This window comes from Podarcis erhardii, assembly GCF_964252035.2.
Source record: "Podarcis erhardii genome assembly, chromosome: 7".
NCBI classification, from domain to species: Eukaryota; Metazoa; Chordata; class Lepidosauria; order Squamata; family Lacertidae; genus Podarcis; species Podarcis erhardii.
Genome location: NC_138511.1, coordinates 38,521,923 through 38,544,395, shown reverse-complemented (window position 1 = coordinate 38,544,395; position 22,473 = coordinate 38,521,923). Strand labels below are relative to the sequence as shown.

Genomic DNA, 22,473 nt, shown 5'->3' with positions numbered 1-22,473 from the left:
TGTTTAGACCAGGTGGTATTTCTGTCTCTCTAAAGCACGGACCATAATTGATGAACTGATTTGAACTGGCTGGTGATGCTTTGAACTCCATAAATTGTGCCTTGTGCATAGGAAGCACCTCATTAACCTACAGCGGACACGACTGGTGTCCTGAATACCAACTTTCTCTTGGTTCCTGTGGTTGGCGAGTGTTACTAGACTTCCGCAAAGAGACAGAGGGAGTTGGTGGAAATAGGTCACCTATTGTGCAAACTAGGCTCTTACGAGCATTGGATTATGACAGGCTGTGCTTTTCTTCAAATGCTCTTTTTATATATATAAAAAGGGGACAAGGGTTTACTTGCTTGCAAATGGAAGTCTGTAGACTGCTCAGTCAATTCTTTTTTTCATGAAAGAGAGCAGTATGTTGAAGGAGTTTGATATCTTCCTCTTCATCCATTCTAATGAATTGATGGAGGAACCTCCAGCCTTCCAGGTGTCAATGAACTACAAGTCCCTGACCATTGGCCATCCTGGTGAGGGCTAACAGAGCCCAACCACCTCTGGAGGGCCACCTTTGTTTTATTGCAATAGTTTTCAGCTTATTCAGACCCATATTTTAACCCAAACATGAAGTTGGAAACTGTCATCATTTGCCAGCTGAACCCTGGACTATATCAGAAAGTGGGATTTGACAAACAGAGTGCCCCCTTCTGTCTGTCTGCCTTCCCTCCCCATTGGTGCTCCACTGCCATTAGGTGAGAGATGTAATTTTTTTCCAGGCCACCTTCCACCAAACAGCCCCAAATACTCTTGTGTCTCCTTGACAACACATTTTGGTGTTGTTGGCTTTGCCTCTTGGATGTAGGTTGAATATATTCATAGAAACCACAAAGATTTGACGAATCAAGATTAAGTGTTTACTAACAGGTTGTTCTTGCGGAGGGGGAGATTTTAACATGTGAATGGTTACATTTACACAAAACATTCCCCCAAATAAGCAAAGTGTACAGAACATAATAGCAGAAACTCACCTGGCTATACCTTAGCTAAATGGGTTCCCAACTGCTGAAGTCTTACATAGAATCTTGTGTTAAGGCTCCTCACCTTATGCCCTCTAGCACTGTGTGTGTTCATTTGTATTCTGAGATCCACCTTGATCTGCCTTTCACTATATATAAGGTAAAGGTACCCCTGCCCGTACGGGCCAGTCTTGCCAGACTCTAGAGTTGTGCGCTCATCTCACTCTAGAGGCCAGGAGCCAGCGCTGTCTGCAGACACTTCCGGGTCACGTGGCCAGCGTGACAAGCTGCATCTGGCGAGCCAGCGCAGCACACGGAACGCCGTTTACCTTCCCGCTAGAAAGCGGTCCCTATTTATCTACTTGCACCCGGGGGTGCTTTCGAACTGCTAGGTTGGCAGGCGCTGGGACCAAGCGACAGAAGCGCACCCCGCCGCGGGGATTCGAACCGCCGACCTTTTGATCGGCAAGTCCTAGGCGCTGAGGCTTTTACCCACAGCGCCACCCGCATCCCATTTCACTATATATACCCTTAGGCTAAGTGGTCTCTCAAAACTCAGTCTACAAACATTTCAAACCTCAAAAGAAAATACACTTGTCCTGATCCTACAGCAGAAATGACTGACTTGCAACAAACTTCCCTAATTTGTAACACAACCCCTTCCAGTTTGTTTATGAGACAGGCAGAGTTCAATAACAGGAAGCAAATTAACCCCTTAAAGTCCAAACTAACTATATATCGGACTTTTTAGTTCTGTTTAAACAGTCCAAATCCTTCACAATGACCACATTCTTTTCTTTTTGTTTTCTTTTTAACCTTATAATGAGAGTAATGCTTCTATTAAAACCCACCATGGCCCGGTGGTGGGTCCCAATCCACCAGTTGGAGGCCAGCATAATAATGCATGCCTGGGTCTTAGTGTGTATAAAACAGCTGGAAAACTGAGCTGCAAGAGACCCTTCTCGTGAATGGTTATTTATTCAACTTTCTCAAGCAACCCGTTCAGACAGTTACTTGGCCTTCCCCTGAAGCAATAGCTGGTACATTTTCTTTCTTTATACCATACAGATAATGTGATTATCTGTCCCCACACACTGGCATTCGCACATGCAGAAACTCCAATAGTGGCTAGCTTTCAATATGTTGGCCTCTCTTCCACTCAAACCCATGTCCTGCTCCCCGAAAACATTTTATTGTCATGGTCAGGGAGGAAAGTGGGAAGAGAAACACATATTTTGAATTCCTTGTATCAATTGCTGACACCTTTTGTTGGAACTAGGTAGTCAGCTCATAACACATTTGCTGTAGCATTTGTATGGAAAGGATATTGATTCTCCCACAATGTTACAAAGATATCCTTTGAAATATTTCTCTGTGTTTGTATACAGCTGCATCTTCAGCAGTGCACAGCTAAGGAACTGTGACCTGAGAATGCAGTGAAAGCTCTCTCTCATCACAATCAAACGTAGCAGCAATATGTCACTGATGCAAATGTACAACCGGGGGTGCTTCATGAGGAACTAGTTCTTTGAAGAAATCCAATGCATCTGTTCTCTTGGACTAATGTGCAGTGAAGAACTGGATGTCTACTCAGAAGGAAGAACCACTGAGGTTAATGGCACTTGCTCCTGGGAAAATGTGTACAGCATTGCAGCCTTAACCATCTGTTGCTGCTGTTGTTTCACTTCCCATGTATTCAGACAGTTTTTGGCTCAAAAATAAAATAAAATATCCAGATCAAAATAAATTTAAGAGGAAATACATTTCAATAATGCATATTTAATTACGAATTATTTTTGTAGATTTTTAAAAAATGCTCATTAATGTGGAAATGAGCCAAACTGAACTTATGAACTAACAATGAACACATGAGAAACTGACGTGGTTTGCAAATAGACCTATTCACTCCTACCTAAGCATCACTCTGTTGCAGGGTTCTTTTGTGGTGGATTCTTCTTCACTGGAGGTTTTTAAACACAGGTTGCATGTCAGGTATTCTTTAGCTGTCATTCCTGCATTGCAGGGGGTTGGACTAGATGGCCCTTGGTGTTCCCTCCAGACTCTACAATTCTATGATGTTCTTGTTTTGGAATTCTTCTTTTTACCCAAAGGAAGTATTTTAGTCTGGATTTCAGCCAATCCGAATTATTATCTGGAAGTTAATCAATGACAAATTGTCACTACTGGATTAACAGCCAGCTGTTTTAAAACAAACAACATGCCATGGGAAACTGCTACTGACATCATTTCCCAGCTTAACAATAATACTAATAATAAGAGGCTGCGGCAGTAGCAACAGGAAGATGTGGCAGATTAGATTTTCTTTTGCTATAATGCTGACTGTCGCCTCTTAGAATTTCCTAAGAGGAAGTGGGAGCTTGCAATGTACTTCAGATATTTGGGCATCATGTTAAGCAGCTGTCCCACATTCACTCCTGTGTGACGAACTGAACATCTGCTTCAACCATCCCTCTCTCATGGTAGTCTGCTGCAATGCTGTAGTCAACACAGGGAGGGAGGAAGCTACCTTATAATGAGACAGACCATTGGCCTATCTAGATCAGTACAGTCTGCACAGACTGGCAGTGACTCTCCAGGATTTTCCGACAGAAGACATACTGAGTCCAGTGTGAGGATGTTGTGGATTGAACCTGGGATCTTCTGCATGCAAAGATGTCCTACCACTGAGCTACTGCCCTTCCCTATGAGAAATGATAGAGGTGCCCCCTCCTAAGTACACCTGATGTTAGATGGATGGCCCTAATGTTAGGTAGGGTGACATTACAGCCAGTTTGGGATGTCGTGAAAAGAAAGCAAATTGTTCTATATTTTTTTGTTAAGAGCATAAGAAGAACCCTTCTGGATCAGACCAAGGGTCCATCTAGTTCAGTACTGTGTTCTCACAGTGACTAACAGGTGCTCATGGAACCTGAGTGCAACCACAATCTCCCCACCACCTCATGATTCTGTTATACTGAGGCATACTGTCTCTGATCGGAAGGTCAGCGGTTTGGATCCGCACGACGGTGGTGAGCTCCTGTTGCTCTGTCCCAGCTTCTGCCAGCCTAGGAGTTCGAAAGCACACCAATGCAAGTAGATAAATAGGTACCACCGCGGTGAGAAGGTAAACGGCGTTTCCAAGCGCTCTGGCACTTGTCACAGTGTTCCATTGCACCATAAGCAGTTTAGTCATGCTGGCCACATGATCTGGAAAAGCTGTCTGCAGACAAACACCAGCTCCATTGGCCTGAAAGTGGAAATGAACACCACATCCCAAAGTCAAACTCCACTGCACTTAACCATCCAGGGGTCCTTTACTTTTACCTTTGTGAGAAGAGATCTTAGGTTCATGGTAGGGTTTTTAGGTGGGGGGGGGTCATTCTGGATGATGCCATGAGTTGCTTTCAATTCTCCCCCCTTTTTTTTGGAGGGGGGGATCCTGAGCCCAGGGCAGGTTAGAATCTAATGGAAGAAGTTGCCAAACTGGTCAGACAAGTTTCTTTGTAACTGTAGCTGGCCACTTAAGTGCCCTCATCAGCATCCAAAAAATGAGCTAGGTTGCAGAAGCTACAGCTTTGTGATGGTGCCCTCCAGGTGGGCCTATCCTCCACCTCCCTGACCTAGCTGCTAGGTAAAAGAACAATAGCCAGAGAGTGTGTGAGAGAGCTCATCTGGAAACAGGCTGGAAGTTGGAGACACAGAGACATGCTTGTTCTGTGCCAGATCCAAAGCTATAACTAATGAAGAAACAAGATCTGTTGGTGTTAATGTTGTGAGCCCCTCCATCTTATGCTCAGGTTGTATATATGTGCAAATAAAACCCTGTATCCTAATGGCACCACAGTCTCCACTAATCTTTCTTCCAAGGAAACAGAACCTGGGAAAGTTCTTGACAACTCTGTAGTCTCTCAACACTCTGAGATTGAGGTGGTGTGTAACAATATAGAGAGTGGCTGTTTGTTAAGATTTAAGATTTTGAATTTTAGTATTTTCTTTGTCTCAATCACTGTGCAGGCTTCCGGGGTTTCATAGATTTGACCCTTCTTTCTTATCCAAATCTGTTGCATTATGGCTGAGATGTCCTTGCGCTGCTAAACTCTTAAACCCTGGCTCCAGTCACGGCTGGACCTTGCGTTTAGCTTTTCTGTATCTCTGTAATATTTGCGCCATGGAGAGTTTTTTAAGATGCTGAAAAGCCAGCCGTATCAACGCAGTGATATATGGTGCTGGTTTCTTGCTGATGTAGCTGCTGAACTTAGTATCCCTTCTCATGTGCTGACAGAGGAGTCTGAGCAAGTAGATAAAAATTGAATATATTGAAAAGTGCAAAACAAATTGAAGAATGAAAGTTTTTAAAAAATCAGTTCAGTCTACTTTGTGTTGTTGTTGGCTTGCTGCTTAGAGGCAGAAAAATATCATCTTGCAGTAGCTGATGTATGAAGAGGAACGTTTAACCCTCTGAGTTCTAAATAAAGGCATGAGCACACGTCTTATAGTGTTACAATATCTTTCTTTAAGGGAAAGGGTTTTGGATTACATGATACGTGAGGGAAACCTTAAGACTTTTGATCCATGAAACCTTCCTGAGGTGATTGGAGCATCCAGGATAAGCACATGGGGCCTCTCCAGATTTTCTGGGTTTTCTGGTTGTAGTAGTGGTAGTTTTTACCAGGTGAATTCTGTTACATTCTGTGCAAGTGTATGCATAGGAACTAGCCCAGTGTCGAAGGTAGAATTTATGTTCTTTGCTTTACCCTTGTGAGCTTCTGGCTCCACCCACCACTGACATGCGGCTCTTGGAAGGTTGTCTAGAATGGAATGTGTTCCTTGGGCTGAAGAGGGATGGGATAGCTCAGTTGATAGAGCATGAGGCTCTTAACCTCAGGGTTGCAGGTTTGAGCCCTACATTGGATGAAAGATTCCTGCATTTCAGAGGGTTGGACTAAATGACCCTCGTTATTTCTGGCTATGCAATTCTATGATTCTGTGAAGGTTCTCAGTGCTTGTTTTAAAACTAAAAACATCATGCAGAATTGTTTTCTTAAAGTCAACAAAGGCTGCCTGCAGAATCATAATCACATACAATATTTTTCTATGACTGGTCAGCGGAGATGTAATCGGTCTTCACATGAACATTCATGACAATACATTAAAGCTTTAGCACTTAGAATTGGGGGATTGATCCTTCTTGTAGGTGTTGGGAAATAACTAGGCCTTGCGGGGGGGAGTAAGGTAAGAATATATCTCTCCTGGTTCACTGTAGGACTGAAGATGTAGAGTAGATGGAAGCCAAGGGAGATCAGTAAGAGACTGATGAGAATTATTTTGCACTGCAGCTGTCTGCTTGCCAGACTTTTGAAGCTGCTTGTCCATCTGTTGGCAGTTTTCTGTGGTGCCCTCTCACCTAACCAGCTGCAGAGTTGAGGTTCATTGGGAGGCTGCCGCATAGCCAGTCTGTGAAGCAGCCAGCATTTGTCTTAGCCTTTGCTGCAGATGCTGTCACTTAAGTGGGTAATGGTAATAATAGTGTAATCATTTGTAGGAGCAAAGGAAAGATGTGTCTGTCATGGTTTTTGGAGAGTGGAGGAAGGAGAAGAAGGAGGTCGTATCATGGTTTGATGGTGGACAGATGTTGGGGTTGTATTCTATTCAGAGCAGATTCCACATTAGTCACATCCAACACTGTCAGTGGGTCTACTCTGAGTAGATAATAATATAATAATAATTTTATTATTTATACCCCGCTCATCTGGTTGAGTTTCCCTAGCCACTCTGGGTGGCTCCCAATCAAGTATTAAAAACAATACAGCGTTAAATATTAACAACTTCCCTGAACAGGGCTGCCTTCAGATCTGCCATTAGCTCTCAACCATTGGAATCAAGGGGGAGCTGTCTGTCAGTGATGTATACAGTAGACACAGCAAGCAAGGACCATGTTTTGTAGGGCAGGTATAGTATCAATCCCATTTTTGGGGAATATTGCCTGTGCGCAAGATGGAGCTGATGGAGTACAACAACTTCTAGAGGGATTAACCATCCCTGTAAACATAAGAACCTAACAAGAGCCTGCTGGATCAGGCCAGTGGTCCATCTAGTCCAACATTCTGTTCATACTGTGGCCAGCCCAATGCCTGTGGGAAACCTGCAAGTAGGACCTGAGGACTTTCACCTCCTGTGGTTTTCGGAAGAGCAATCAGATCATGACATTGCCAGTCAAATTTGGTTACATGGCAGCAATATCATGGAGGGTAATCTCAAAGCCTCCTTTTCATCAACCTTTTGCACTAAATTGGAATGGAAGGAACACTTCCCTATTGCCAGGTTAACTATCTTGCTATCCTGCTCTAATGGTGATATTGCCCACCAGTCAAGGCGTGTTGATGACTTAGGGTCAGGCAAGACGATGGGATCACTCTTCCCTTGAATCAGTCCTTGAAGATGAATCCCTTGTTGTACCAAATGCAATGGATTCCACTTTGGTTCTGGGCACAGTTGAAAATGCTGGTGATGACTGTGGTTTAGCACTTGAGTATTCATTCATTCATTCATTCATTCATTCATTCATTCATTCATTTTCTTGGATCTGTATTCTGTCCGTCTTCCACCATGGAACCCAAGGTGACACAGATGTGATTCCCAGGCAGGTTGGTCATCAGGCACTGACCAGAGCAAGACATACTTAAGCTTCAGGAAGGAGGTGATCTCATTTGCCTTCAGACCATATCCTGGAATATCTGAAGGACTGCCTTCTCCCATACAGGTTTGCTGACCTGGACATGGGTGGTGGTGGTTGTTGTTGTTGTTTAGTCGTTTAGTAGTGTCCGACTCTTCGTGACCCCATGGACCAGAGCACGCCAGGCACTCCTGTCTTCCACTGCCTCGTGCAGTTTAGTCAAACTCATGCTGGTAGCTTCGAGAACACTGTCCAACCATCTCGTCCTCTGTCATCCCCTTCTCCTTGTGCCCTCCATCTTTCCCAACATCAGGGTCTTTTCCAGGGAGTCTTCTCTTCTCATAAGGTGGCCAAAGTATTGGAGTCTCAGCTTCAGGATCTGTCCTTCCAGTGAGCACTCAGGGCCGATTTCCTTAAGAATGGATAGGTTTGATCTTCTTGCAGTCCATGGGACTCTCAAGAGTCTCCTCCAGCACCATAATTCAAAAGCATCAATTCTTCGGCAATCAGCCTTCTTTATGGTCCAGCTCTCACTTCCATACATCACTACTGGGAAAACCATAGCTTTAACTATATGGACTTTGTTGGCAAGGTGATGTCTCTGCTTTTAAAGATGCTGTCTAGGTTTGTCATTGCTTTTCTCCCAAGGGACATGGGTGGTACTGTGGTCTAAACCACTGAGCCTCTTGGGCTTGCTGATCAGAAGGTTAGTGGTTCAAATCTGCTTGACAGTGGTGAGCTCCCGATGCTTTGTCCCAGCTTCTGCCAGCCTAGCAGTCTGAAAGCACACCACTGCAAGTAGATACATAGGTACAGCTGTGGCAGGAAGGTAAACAGCATTTCTGTGTGCTGTGGCATGCATCACAGTGTTCCGTTGCACCAGAAGCAGTTTAGTCATGCAGGCCACATGACCTGGAAAGCTGTCTGTGGACAAATGCTGACTCCCTTGGTCTGAAGCAAAATGAGCGCTGTACCCCATAGTTGACTTTGATTGGACTTAACTGTCCAGGGGTCCTTTACCTTTACCTTACCTGGCTGCCTGTTGACATCATCTTTGGAGGTACTCCTAGGTGTGTGGGAATGTTCCTGGAAATATTTTGTGTTGGGACAAGGAAGAAGACCTTCTTGGTGGTTGCTTTGAAACTCCCTTTCAGTGGAATCTGGTTTACAACCCTTCTTTAATGATTTCCTAATTTTTAAGAAGACATTTTGATTTTAAAGGGTTCTTTTAAAGGGCTCTCTGGTTTTAACTGTCTGTGGATTTTGAATATTTTTTATTGTTGCTGTGCTGTGTTAGGTCTTGTTATTATTTTAGTGTTTAATAATGTTCTAAACTGTTAACTTGTTCTTTGTTAGCTATATTGAGCTATGCTGAGGGAAGGTGGGGCATAAAAATTTTAAATAAATAAGAAGAATAGAGTACAAAGAGCTATGTTTAGAATCAGGGAAACTACTCCACAGATGAATGGATCAGTGCATGTCAATTTCACATGTGACCTTTTAAAGATCTATTATCGATTTCATGTGTGCTCATTAGCAAGTCTATTCCATCCTGTCTTCCCCCCATTAATTTGTGGTTTTGTTTGAAGGACACATCAAGATCCATGTTTGAGCGCACATCAAGATCCATGTTTGAGCGCACATTTAATCACAAAATACTTCATGCATTTCTAAATATATTTAGTTGCATCCAATGAAATTTGACTTGGAGTAGACCCATTGGAATTAAATTCTTTCCATTCACTTCAATTATTCAGCTTTTAGCATGTCCGATGCTAGAGAGAACCTTTTATTCTAACATAGTTTTACACCTTTTGCTACATTTTTTGTGCCAAGACATGTGTCGCAAAATTCAGAGAAGTGTGAAATCTGAAGGACTGAACCATGGATTAGTCCGAAAGGTGTGAATTTGGTTGGCTCACTTAAAAAAATAAAATAAAATAAAAAGGTGCATGGAATGAAATTCTCCTCCTTCCTTATACCAGGTAAAGTAAATTGAAATTCATTGCATGGGCTTCCAGTGTGCATACAACTACCATGAACTACCCAGACAAATTGAACAGCAAAATGCCTTGTTTGTTGAAACTTCATGGCCTTTCTTTTCCTTCCTCAGGCTTGTGAGTTTTGTCCAACACAGGGCTGCCTTAAATAAGCCATTACCATCAAATCCTGTGACTTATGAACAATTAATTTACTGTTGCAGCATCACCACGGGTTTTTGCAATATTTACTTGTGACTTGCATGATTCATCTAGCGCTGCTGGAGTTTAAGTGCCAGTAAAGGAGCGAGGACACAGATGAGTTCAAATATATTCAATCTCTTGTAATATTGCCAAGGAATATTGAAATATTGTTTAGCTACACTAATCGTCAGTTGGTCAGCATGTGGGGTTGAACAACGAGAGCAGCCATTTCATAGAATCATAAGGGTTGGAAGGGTCTCTTTGGGGAACAGTAGTGATGAAATCCTAAGAATTATGTTAGGGAATCCACCACTTATGCTTCTTGGAACAACATTTCTTGGTTTCACTGTAGAAATGGAATCATGCTGGAGTAGTTTAAGACTCTGATGCAGATATGCCCAGTGGTGTATTTTTTTGATTTTGACATTGTTTGCAGTTTGATCATCCATCTAGGGATGACCAAATTCGTCAGTGTCAGTTTCTCACTTTTACTTTCCTAAGCTCAGTTCACCCCTTTTCTTCGGCAGTTTACAACATGCATGTTTGTATGCATTCCTTCTCATATATGCATTTTTGCAAGCATTCTCCCCTAATCGTTATGCATTATGTGTGTCTGTGTGTGTGGGTGTGTAATTTGTGCACATGTACCCCTACCACAGGATTATTATTATTTTTGTACACCATTTTTTGTTTGTGGGGCTAGCATTGCAAAATTTTGAGTTGTGTATTGCTCTGGGAATTGTGAATTAGGTAGTTTCCCATTACAAGGCAAATTTAATGGATTTCTTCCCTGTCCTTACATCCCTTTCCTGCACTTTCCTGCATCATCATCATAATAATAAAAAAATCAGCTGCTACAAGATCGTTTCTGCATCTTGCCAATTTTTCAACTGACATAGTTGTATTTAAGCATTTATATCCCTCTTAGAACCTAAAAATAATGAAAGTACATTAAGTTCTTTCCTTTTGACTCGCTGTCCTTCTATGCAGGGCGTTCCCCTCCAGCCTACAGAAATCATGAGTAAGCTGACCATGTACCAGAGCCAAATAGAGCTGCAATGGAACTTAACTCCCTTTGGAATTGCTGTACTTCTTGGTTTACTGTTAGATCTTTTATTCTCATCCCCTCTTGACAGCCCCCTTTTAAAACTCCCGAAAGGCACAGGGTCAGAATGTTCATTTGAGGCCCTCCTTCTTCTTTCTGCACCCAGGGTCAATAGCAAACCAGCCCCCAAACTAAAAGTGGGGGGGACCCTAAAAACTCACACAATCCCTTTTAAGCACGCACACACACACACACACACACACACACAATCACATGGAAGAAGTAGGTGAAGATTTTTTGTCTCTAAAATGCAAATATAGCAATTATATTGGGTTCACTAGAAATATATAAAGCAGTGTATCCAGAAAAATCTATCTTGTTGGAGCCCAAGATCAGAGATGCTGCTGGGGGCGCATTGTGATTTGCATGTGCTGCTGAACTACATTTGTGCACTTTGTGTGTGCGTGTGCATGTGCGCATGCACAAGCTTAGGAGTCACATTTCATGACATTTACACTCCTCCACAGAGTAACATAACATCCTCAGAACTGGGGATTTGACAGCAAAATGCAGAAGTGTGCTGTTATGAAAGCTCCATATCAGAGCCATCAGAAAAACCTAACCAGTTTCAGTTTTTATTTGGAATGATGGACACCCCTCCCCCCCAAAGGGGAAAAACAGATGCACAAAGCATAGCATCCCTTGTTAAGTGTAACCTATTACGCTGCTGCATGCTTTCTGGCATAACCACCCATATCATCACATTGGCACATAGCTTCTCAGTGAAGGGGTCCCACATTCTAGAAGGATTTTGAACAACCTGGGAACATTGGTTCAGCACTCTGTGGTAGGAGTGGCTAACCTGTGGTCCTCCACATGTTGCTCAACTCTGACTCCATAGTCTCCAACTGCCCTGAAAATTCCAGGACCATCACAAAAACCCTTAAGCCATCATGGCTTCTCACTTTCTCATGTAGAGTCCTGAATTTCCATCTTTGTTGAGGCACACTAACAGGAAATGACTTCACATTGGGGGAAGCGAAGGGAAGGAAGAGTCACTGGCTGAGATCTCCTCCTCTGCCACCCCCTTGGCTGCCGCTCCTGGGAGCTGGAGAAGGCAGGGTGAGGGGAAGAAGGAAGAGTTATGCCAGGTCCAAGAGAGGGAGCCACGCAGGCCAACTGGCCAGCTGGCTGATGGAGTAGCAGCAGCAGTTGGAAGAGGAGAAGGGGTAAGACAATGGAACCACTTCTGTCACCACCACTAGTTCTGCTATGGGACCCTGTGACTCTCTGGCCTGGTGGACCCCCAGCCGCACCAAATAAAAACAAGAAGGAGAAAGTGAACGAGGCCAGGTCTAAAGAGAAGGCTGCAACTGGAGGAGACCGTGGGCAGGAACAGACTCTGGGGTGTGGGGAAGGGTGTAGCTGGTGGGGTGCAAACAGGTCTGTGGAGGGCTAAAGTTTGAGGGGTGTGGAGGGCAAGGAGATTATGGGGGTTTGGAATGAGCGCTGGAGCTAGCTGGACTTCAGGGTGGTTGTCTATCATGAAAAACTTTGATAAAAATATTAACATGAATGAACCTACCCACCTACTCTGGCAGTGATACTAATGTAGAATGGAATGGCCCTTTTTTCATCTGAAGAATGTTGGAGGCTATATGACTCCCAACAACCAGAACCTGCATGGTCGATGGTCAAAGATGATGGGAGTTTTAGTTCAGCAATATCTGGAAGGTCACAGGCACCAGCAGAAGAATGTGTTTTCTCCTTCACAATTGGATGCTACCTGAAGATACAGAGCAGCTTCAATTGTTATAGTAGACCTTGAGGCTTGGGGGAGACCAGTCAGATCTTGGGGTACGCCAGCTGGATCCATTTCTCTAATGCCTGCAAAGTCAAGCAAACAAACCACTTGTAGTTTCAAAGCAGTCCCTGCAGTCATGTTGAATCCATTTTAAATGCATACTGTTAATGTATTTCTCTTTTTAAACTAACAGTTTAAAAATACACATTATTTCAATGCATGTTGAATATGTTTTTGTGAGCTGTGAACTATGTCACAATATGTAGAGAAGTGTGAAATCTGATGGATCGCTATAGTCCGAACCAAGCACCTGGGAGTCGGGTCAAATCAGAATGGCAAAGATCAAATTCTCGAAGCAGCTCTTATCTTTATGCAGTCCCCACACCTTCCATTGATATTACATGTTTCCTGGAAGGTTCATCCTTGCTGGCTACATGCTGCATTCCTTTCCTCTAGAACGGCCTGTCTTGCTTTGTTTTTAAAAGCCAAGACAATGTTTTGTTTATTTGGGTTAGGAGGGGAGGAGAAAAAAGCAACAACATAGTTGCCCTACAGGATGCTGGCACATCGAAATAGACCTCAGCAGTTTCAGTGTGTGAAATGGCTGGTGGTGCACGGCTCTTTAGAGTTCACACACACACACACACACACACACACACACACACACACATATATGCATTTTATAACTGTATGCACTAGAGGCAAAACTCAGATTTAAGTTCTCAAGGCCCTGGGGAGGCAGCTGAATCTTAAAGAAGAACAACTCCTAACAACTTGCATTAAACATTTGAATATACATCCCCAAAAGGCAAAAGCATGCAAACAAAAATGAAGAACAGAAATGAGATGGTTATTCACCAGTGGCAGCTAACAAAACAAGCACAGGGTCTATTATTGCTCAATCACTGAGGGTTTTCCAGAGGCATCTGGTTGACCGTATACTTTGTAAGCTGTACTTCATGAGGTTTTGGTACAGTGGAGGCTGTTCTACATGGGCAAATGGGACACTGCCCCAACTTCAGTTGACTCCAATTATTTGCTCTGGCACCACCTACTGTTCATCTCCCTGTCTTTTCTACCAGTCCCAATGGGCACTAACAGCCACAGCATTGGTATGATCCGGTAAAGTAAGAATTCCTCCATGCTGAAGTGGATTAAATTCTACTTGGGCTTGAACTGGGTGAAAAGTTTAGTTCTAATCCAAAGTGGTTCAGGAGGCAGCCTCTAGAAAACTTGTCTGAAACTTCCTACTTTTGGATTTCACACCACCACAGCTGTTTTATTGGGATATTATTTTCAGTAAGATATGCATTTCCTAGAGAACTGTAGTGCAAAATTCAGAGAATTGCAAACTTTGAAGGATGGCTGTGTTTCTGTTTGCACACTGTGCCAATTGGGTAAATCCAATTTAAATGTGATCTGAATCAGGTTTCTCCCACCTCCACAGTGGAGTGTCTCAGTTTGGTTCACAATGATTATATTCTGTCTCCCTATTCTAAAAGACAAAATGATGATGAAAGATGGAGCTTCACACCAAATAGTTTACTCTCAATATAGCAATCTTGTTTTTGAGCATTTTAATCCCAAGCATTGCACTGTATAAACACACTTTCTTCAAAACAGGACGATCTGCTTCCATGTGGTGCTGGATGCTTTGAAAACACCAAGTGTTTTGTTGCTTTCTTCTTTCCCTTACCTCCAAGACTCAAACAAACAAACAATATTATTATTACTTTTCCAGAGGGGTTGCTTGGTGCAGCACAGGATATTTTGAGACTGGCTGTGTAATGTTTTGGGAATGTACTAGGACGTCTGTTTCTCATAACGTGGGAGTGAAACCTCCCAAAGCATGCCAGCTCAATGATGTTCTGAATGTCTGTTCCAAGGGTGGTGGCTTGCAATGTTCAGATATATAAGCTAAAAATAGGATGCATTGGAACCCAGAATGCAATAATGCTTTATTTTTATTTTATTTTAGTGAGAGGATGAGTGCTTTAAAAGAGTGAACCTCTAGGCACTAAGAAGTGTGAGGCGGGGAGGTCACTTAAATCCTTGATATGATTTGATTAGATGGAACCTAATCCATATAAAATCATAGAATCATAGAATCATAGAATCATAGAGTTGGAAGAGACCACAAGGGCCATCAAGTCCAACCCCCTGCCAAGCAGGAAACACAATCAGAGCACTCCTGACATATGGTTGTCAAGCCTCTGCTTAAAGACCTCCAAAGAAGGAGACTCCACCACACTCCTTGGCAGCAAATTCCACTGTCAAACAGCTCTTACTGTCAGGAAGTTCTTCCTAATGTTTAGGTGGAATCTTCTTTCTTGTAGTTTGGATCCATTGCTCCGTGTCCGCTTCTCTGGAGCAGCAGAAAACAACCTTTCTCCCTCCTCTATGTGACATCCTTTTATATATTTGAACATGGCTATCATATCACCCCTTAACCTCCTCTTCTCCAGGCTAAACATGCCCAGCTCCCTTAGCCGTTCCTCATAAGGCATCGTTTCCAGGCCTTTGACCATTTTGGTTGCCCTCCTCTGGACACGTTCCAGTTTGTCAGTGTCCTTCTTGAACTGTGGTGCCCAGAACTGGACACAGTACTCCAGGTGAGGTCTGACCAGAGCAGAATACAGTGGCACTATTACTTCCCTTGATCTAGATGCAATACTCCTATTGATGCAGCCCAGAATTGCATTGGCTTTTTTAGCTGCCGCGTCACACTGTTGGCTCATGTCAAGTTGGTGGTCAACCAAGACTCCTAGATCCTTTTCACATGTACTGCTCTCAAGCCAGGTGTCACCCATCTTGTATTTGTGCCTCTCATTTTTTTTGCCCAAGTGCAATACTTTACATTTCTCCCTATTAAAATTCATCTTGTTTGTTTTGGCCCAGTTCTCTAATCTGTCAAGGTCGTTTTGAAGTGTGATCCTGTCCTCTAGGGTGTTAGCCACCCCTCCCAGTTTGGTGTCATCTGCAAATTTGATCAGGATGCCCTTGAGTCCATCATCCAAGTCATTGATAAAGATGTTGAATAAGACCGGGCCCAAGACAGAACCCTGTGGCACCCCACTGGTCACTCTTCTCCAGGATGAAGAGGAACCATTGATGAGCACCCTTTGTGTTCGGTCAGTCAGCCAGTTACAAATCCACTGAGTAAATATCCGGGTAATTGAAGTCCCCCCATTACTACTATCTCCGTTCCTTTTGCATGCTTGGCCATCTGTTCCAGGAAGGCATCATCTATGTCCTCCGTTTGGCTTGGGGATCTATAGTAAAGTCCCACAATGAGGTCCCTGTTATTCTTCTCTCCCTTAATTTTGACCCAAATGCTCTCACTTTGGCTTTGAGGTTCTAAATCTTGGATCTCTTCACAGGTATACACATCCCTGACATATAACGCCACTCCTCCTCCTTTCTTGTCTGGTCTGTTTCTCTGAAATAGATTGTAACCCTCCATTATTACATTCCAGTCATGGGACTTATCCCACCAGGTTTCATAGTAGTACTTGTTTTTGAGTTTTACAGAGAGGTAGTATACAGCTGTAGCTGAGAAAATGAGCCGGGAACTAGTAAGAGCTAGTTAAAATCTCTCCTCCTGTTCTCTTATGGTGGGACAGGAGGAGGAACATGCCAGTGGTTGGCAGGACCTGAGGCAAAGTGGGTGAGACAATGGAGAATAATGTAAGAAATATAAAAACATAAGAAGAGCTTGTTGGCCAATGGCCCATCTGGTACAGCATCCTGTTCTCACAGTGGCCAACCAGAGGCCTGTGGGAAATTCCCCAAAAGAACCAGAGCAAAAGAGCACTCTCCTCTCCTGCAACTAGTATTCAGAAGCATTTACTGCCTCCAGCTATTAAGGCACATAGTGATCATGGCTAGTAGCCTTTGATAGACCACCAATTTGTCCAGTCCTTGTTTGTCCAATACTATGGAGAAGTTCTTTTCTCTCTCCTGAATGGATGACTCCTCCCTTTGGACTGTAGGCAACAGCCACGCAGAAGCCAAAAGTGTCTGTATCTCTTTACATCTCTCCATCCTGGCTAGAAAAAAGCAGTCCATGAGCCGAAGATTCTCCACCTCAGGCTTAATGAAAAGCATCCAAAAATTCGCAGATTCACTCCCTGGTGCTTCTGGAATTGGAGAGAGGGATGAACCCTGTCTGTAGTTCCAGAAAGCAGTTCCTTGGAGGAAATAGTTCAAGACTAAATGGACAAATAGCCTGGCTTAGGCTGCAATCCTGACACTACTTACCTGGAAATAAAGGAGCAGGAATGGAGCTTAGCTTCCCATTCTGTACTCCATGAAGCTCACTGGGTGGCCTCGGACCCATCACTGTCTTTCAGCCCAACCTACCTCACAGGTTTGTTGCAATGTACACAACCTTGATCTCCTTGGAGAAAAGGTGTAATATAAATGTAAAAGTACCATAACTTTTTTAAAAAAAAATGGTTGCAATGTTAGCAAGTCAATAGTAAGGCGGGTTTAATGGAAGGCACATACTTGATTGGTAAGGCAAAAGCTCTACATGTTCAGTTGCTGGCATCTGCAGGACTCTGGGAATAGGTTCCACCTGATAATCAGAATAGCTGCTGCCAGCCAGAGTAGACAATACTAGCTAGATCAGGAAGAGTGAACCTGCTACTCTTCAGATGTTGCTGGACTCCAGCTCCAATCAGCTCTGTGCTGGCTAGAGCTGATGGGAGTTGGAGTCCAACGTCATCTAGAGGGCCATAAATTCCACACCCCTCAACAGAGAGCAGCTTCATATGTCCATAGCCTAGTGCAGAAGTATAAATGGGTATCTTTGTAAAGATCCAATCATACAACTCACCTGAATTATGAAGGGGAGGAAAGTCAATCCCCATGTGCTTTATTATTTTTTTTTACAGCGTTCATTTTTCTTAATGCCAAGGTTTATTTCTACTCTCTCCTAGCCTCCTGTACAAGGTGCGTCACTGCTGTCTTGAGACAGCAAAGATATATCTCCCGTGTGTTTGGGGAATAGCAGTTAGAGGAATGTCATCACCTATAAGGGAAGCTTTAATATTAACATTTTGTTCTTGCTCAATAAACGGGGAATGTATTGATGACTGGCACATTAACAAATGTAAAATAAAGTGGGAGTAGATGGTATTCAAATCCTTTCCTTGTGCTTGATTTACTTCAGCTTACAGCTCTTAAACCCCAGGTTCATTATTCCAAGAATGTACTGGAAATGGTGTCTTGTCTGTGCAAGAGAAAATGCAAAAGGAAATTAATTGATTTCAGAATGAATTTTTCTGACAATGGGGTAAGAGGCAGCAGTTGGGCCTGAACATTAAGGATCTCAAATGCCATTTTTTGGCTTTTGCAGTGGTCTCTGAGTAGTTTTCTGCCACCTCTTGTTTCCATTCCCCCTTTCGTTGATGCATTTGTCAAAGAAGAAGAAGAAGAGGAGGAGGAGGGAGGAGGAGGGAGGAGGAGGAGGCGGTGGCAGGGGGGCAGAGACCTGCATCATGTGCTGCTCTACCCCAATAGTTACACAGTGATCTGTGAGCTAGCATAGACCCATTTTGCACATAATGCTAATCCAGGGGTGGGCCCACTTCAGTCTGGCAGGCCATTTACCCCAAACTGCCCCAATTGTCATACCTAGAGGCAGGTAAAGCCATGACTGTCATAATGATGAAGTCTGTTTTTAATTTTTTTAAATTAAAACCACTTGCAAATCATTTGCAAAGGTGAGCCCCTTTCAAGTTGTTACATATCACCACCATTTCTTACCCTTTCTTCACCCTAACACAATATTAAAAGCAGTTAAAGACAATCCCATGGGAGTGTAGGGATCTGGACCACTGGCCGGATTCAGTCCTGCCCCCCCCCATGGTAAGCCAAGCCATGAATGCATGAGAGTGGGGGCTTCCAGAGAGAAGAATGTGCTCCCCCATGGGTTCTGCTACTGTGCTGCAGAATGCTAAGCCACAGTTTAGCTAAGCATGTTATCCAGGCCAGGAACTGTAAACAAATTTACAGCAGTTTCATTTTTGTAGGAGCTTGTAGGGTTGTGGTGGTTATTTTAAAAAGTTTATAACAATCACTATCTCATGTGGAAATGTAGTGAGCTGAACTTAAAGGTTGGAAAAAACAGAAACCAGGAAAAGCTGAGTTTTGTCCTTTTCTGGAAGCGTCACAACTAGCAGCAGAAGGAATGGAGCTTAGCTTCCCATTCTGTACTCCAAAATCTGCTTTAATGACCCTAGATACACTCCATAGATTTAAATACACTCCATAGATTTAAAACACTCCATAGATTAGAAGTATATCTGACCCACCTTTAAAAGACATGATTTCCCCCAAAGAATAATAGAGACTCCTGTTTTTTAAGAGTGCTGGGAATTATAGCTCTGTGAAGGAGAAATGATAGTTCTTAGGATTCTTAGAGGGGTGTCATGTGATTTTAATGTGGGTTGGATGTGTTTTAAATATATGTCTGCTCCCCACAGGATGTGATGACATCACCAGATGACTGGCTTATACTTGCCTTGGTTGTACAGTGGTGCCCCGCAAGACGAATGCCTCGCAAGACGAAAAACTCGCTAGACGGAAGAGTTTTCCGTTTTTTGAGGTGCTTCGCAAGACGAATTTCCCTATGGGCTTGCTTCGCAAGACGAAACGTCTTGCGAGTTCTTGCGAGTTTGTTTCCTTTTTCTTAAAGCCGCTAAGCCGTTAATAGCCGCTAAGCTGCTAATAGCCGCTAAGCCGCTAATAGCCGTGCTTCGCAAGACGAAAAAACTGCAAGACGAAGAGACTCGCGGAACGGATTAATTTCGTCTTGCGAGGCACCACTGTATACTGGTCAGAGGACACTTGCAAAGCTCACCTTGCTTACAGGTCTTTCTGGAACCTTTCCTGGGAGGTGTGACTGAGCCTCTCTACTCATAGTACTCTATAATGATACCCCTTTATAGTGATACACCTTGCAAATTGTATTAGGTAATTTCCCTGACTTAAGACTGTAAGTACTTAATATAGCTCCAAAAAGCTGTAGGTTTATTTTTATTTTTTTTTTAAAAAAGCAAAGTGACACCTCTTAATTTAAACCTAATTTTAATTCCTGTAATGCCACTTGTAATAATGTCTAAAGTCCTCAATGTTAATTTGACTGGAAAAAATCCAGAAGGACTTTCAATTTTTTCTCATTAAAATACATTATAGATGTCTTAATTAAGCACTGTTATTAATGGTAATATTACTCAATTTAAACCTACACTAAGATGCCATTACCTCCAGCATGATTAGTCAGATGAGCATCGCCATGCAAGGGTGCACACCACAGTTGTGAATGCCTCCAGATCCTCAGTTGTCCTAAATCGATGTAGGTCATTTGGGAAGCCCTTCCAGACATCATAATGTTAAGTCAGTTGAGGATGAGATGGCCATTCTTGCTATTTATAACTAGGGCTGCTGGTTGACTCTTCACTAAAAGCTGTGTGTGTTGCTCAGTGATACAGTACTCAGTGCAGTGGCATATTACTATTATCTCAGGTGTTGAGATCCACAGAGGAGGCTCTCTTGGTAGTTCCACTGCTCTCAGGAGCTCAGGGTGTGTGGCTTGCATAGGTGCTGGCTCCCTGGGGCCCCGGGTGCCTGAGCACCCACAAATTTCCCCACGAAGGGGCCAGGGACCCACCAATTTCATCTCCAGGGCCATACACGCTACATGGCACCCACAGTCCCAGGCATCCACGGTTGCAGGGCCAAGCTGGCACTCCTGGTGGCCTGGGAAAGGGCATGCTCTGTGACAGTTACCATCCTCACAGAGATGCAACTGGCACCTTCACTCTACACTTTTCACCATATGCTGGAAGACAAACCACTTGACCTTGATCTTTGACACATGAGGGGTGGGTGTGTTTGTAGGAGCCACACTATTACTGTGATTTTTTTACAACTGTTTTTATATAGTATTTTAAATTCTTGTGACCCACCCTGGGTGAAGGGTGTTTAATTAACAACAACAACAACATCAGCATTAACATTTATTTGCCTCTTTTCCCATGAAAAGTGACTCACACCTTTTACAACTTACAATAGAGGAGGAGGAGTTTGGATTTGATATCCCACTTTATCACTACCCTAAGGAGTCTCAAAGCGGCTAACAATCTCCTTCCCCTTCCTCCCCCACAACAAACACTCTGTGAGGTGAGTGAGGCTGAGAGACTTCAAAGAAGTGTGACTAGCCCAAGGTCACCCAGCAGCTGCATGTGGAGGAGTGGGGAAGCGAACCCAATTCACCAGATTACGAGTCCACCGCTCTTAACCACTGCACCAAGCTGGCTCCCAAGAAGCACTGAAACCAAACAAATGAATAAGAGTAAAACAATAACCTACAATGCCTCTCTAGAAATATGGTCCCATCAGCACTGTGCATTCAAAGCAGTATCATACCACTTTAAAAACTCATAACTTTCCCCAAAGAAGCTTGGGAACTCTAGTTAAAAAATGAAAATGCGGGAGGGGAGACCCCCTCACACATGTTCCTGCACCTTAACTTTTGTCATTCCTGTTCAGTGCTGTTTACACTTAATATAGGTCTCTACAGGCATAAGCTTTGCGTTGCTGCCACATCAGCTGCCTTGCAATGCTCAGCAGCTTTAATTGGGCAGCTCAAGTGGCTTAAAATGAGTGGTTTATGACTTGCCATCGGGGTATATGGCTTCATTTTAAATAGCAAATGCTTCAGTGTTTTGAAATGATTAGGGGAAAGCCAAGGGCCTAAGTGGGGCTGAATGAAACCCAGCGAGGTATTTTGATACATTTTATCATCCTTTCCATTGAAATTCAAGGCACTGATTCCATGAGCATGAAAGATGAGATGTCTTTATACACGCTGACTAGGAGGAAAAGGAGACCAGAGCAACAAGAACTGATTAGAATACCCTCTTTTTTAGAAAAAAAATGCAGGTAGTGAACAGTCATGTCTCTACCTATGTTAAAATGTACAGGTGTGCGGGAAGCTGTTTTCCAAGGGAAAAAGGCAGATGAGTGTCTAACAATTGGCATATCAGCTAGCAAGGAGTTCTCACACTGTTACAGACATTTTCCTATGTTTGCTGATGTGCATAATAGCATGTTCTGGAGGGTCCCAGAGTGTGAAAAGTAAAAGGAACTTAATAGCTTTTGCTTTAATAAATCATTGATTTAAAAGAGGCATCATCCTGCTATTAGAATGCAGTTTTGGAGGGAGGAAAAACTTCTTTAAAACTGAGCATAATGTTGTGTATCATTGTGGAACATCTGGCTGCCATTTCTGGCAACAGCTGTTTAGTACCTGAGATCTAAACTAAACAAGATTTTATCCATTGATGGTGGTGTTAATTTTCCTGGAAGTATTATGTTCTTACTGAAATATGACAGTCAGTATGTCTCTTTATGTGAAGGGTTTCAAATAAACAGATTGATATCAGCGCCACAGTGAAATGGACATCATTGGAAGGTGATGAACTCTCCTTCACTGGAAGTTTTTAAGGAAAGGTTGGGTGGCCAGCTATCAGGGATGCTTTAGCTGAGATTCCTGCATTTCAGGGGGTTGGACCCTTGAAGTCCCTTCCAACCCTATGCTTCTATGATGTGACATCTACTAATCTTTTAACAGTGTCTAAACAAAAGAATACGAATAGCAAACCTCAAGGTCTTCAGAATCCCAGAGCCAACGGCACTATCCCATGCATGTCTATTCAGATTTAATTCAATGGGTTTTTATCCCAGGTTGGCAGATA

General features: G+C 43.2%; 2 protein-coding genes across 3 annotated transcripts in view; one reads left to right on the top strand and one right to left on the bottom strand.

Annotated features, from left to right (window-relative positions):
* SDR42E1 (short chain dehydrogenase/reductase family 42E, member 1) overlaps positions 1 to 15,249 on the bottom strand; it is a 312,532-nt gene extending 297,283 nt beyond the window's left edge. The window contains exon 1 of the mRNA XM_081870258.1: positions 14,995 to 15,249. Coding sequence (XP_081726384.1) covers positions 14,995 to 15,234 — 240 coding nt within the window. The 5' untranslated portion in view covers positions 15,235 to 15,249. The remainder of the gene's footprint in view (positions 1 to 14,994) is intronic.
* Positions 1 to 22,473, top strand: part of CDH13 (cadherin 13) — a 684,692-nt gene that overhangs the window by 92,321 nt on the left and 569,898 nt on the right. The gene's annotated exons all lie outside the window — the stretch shown is intronic.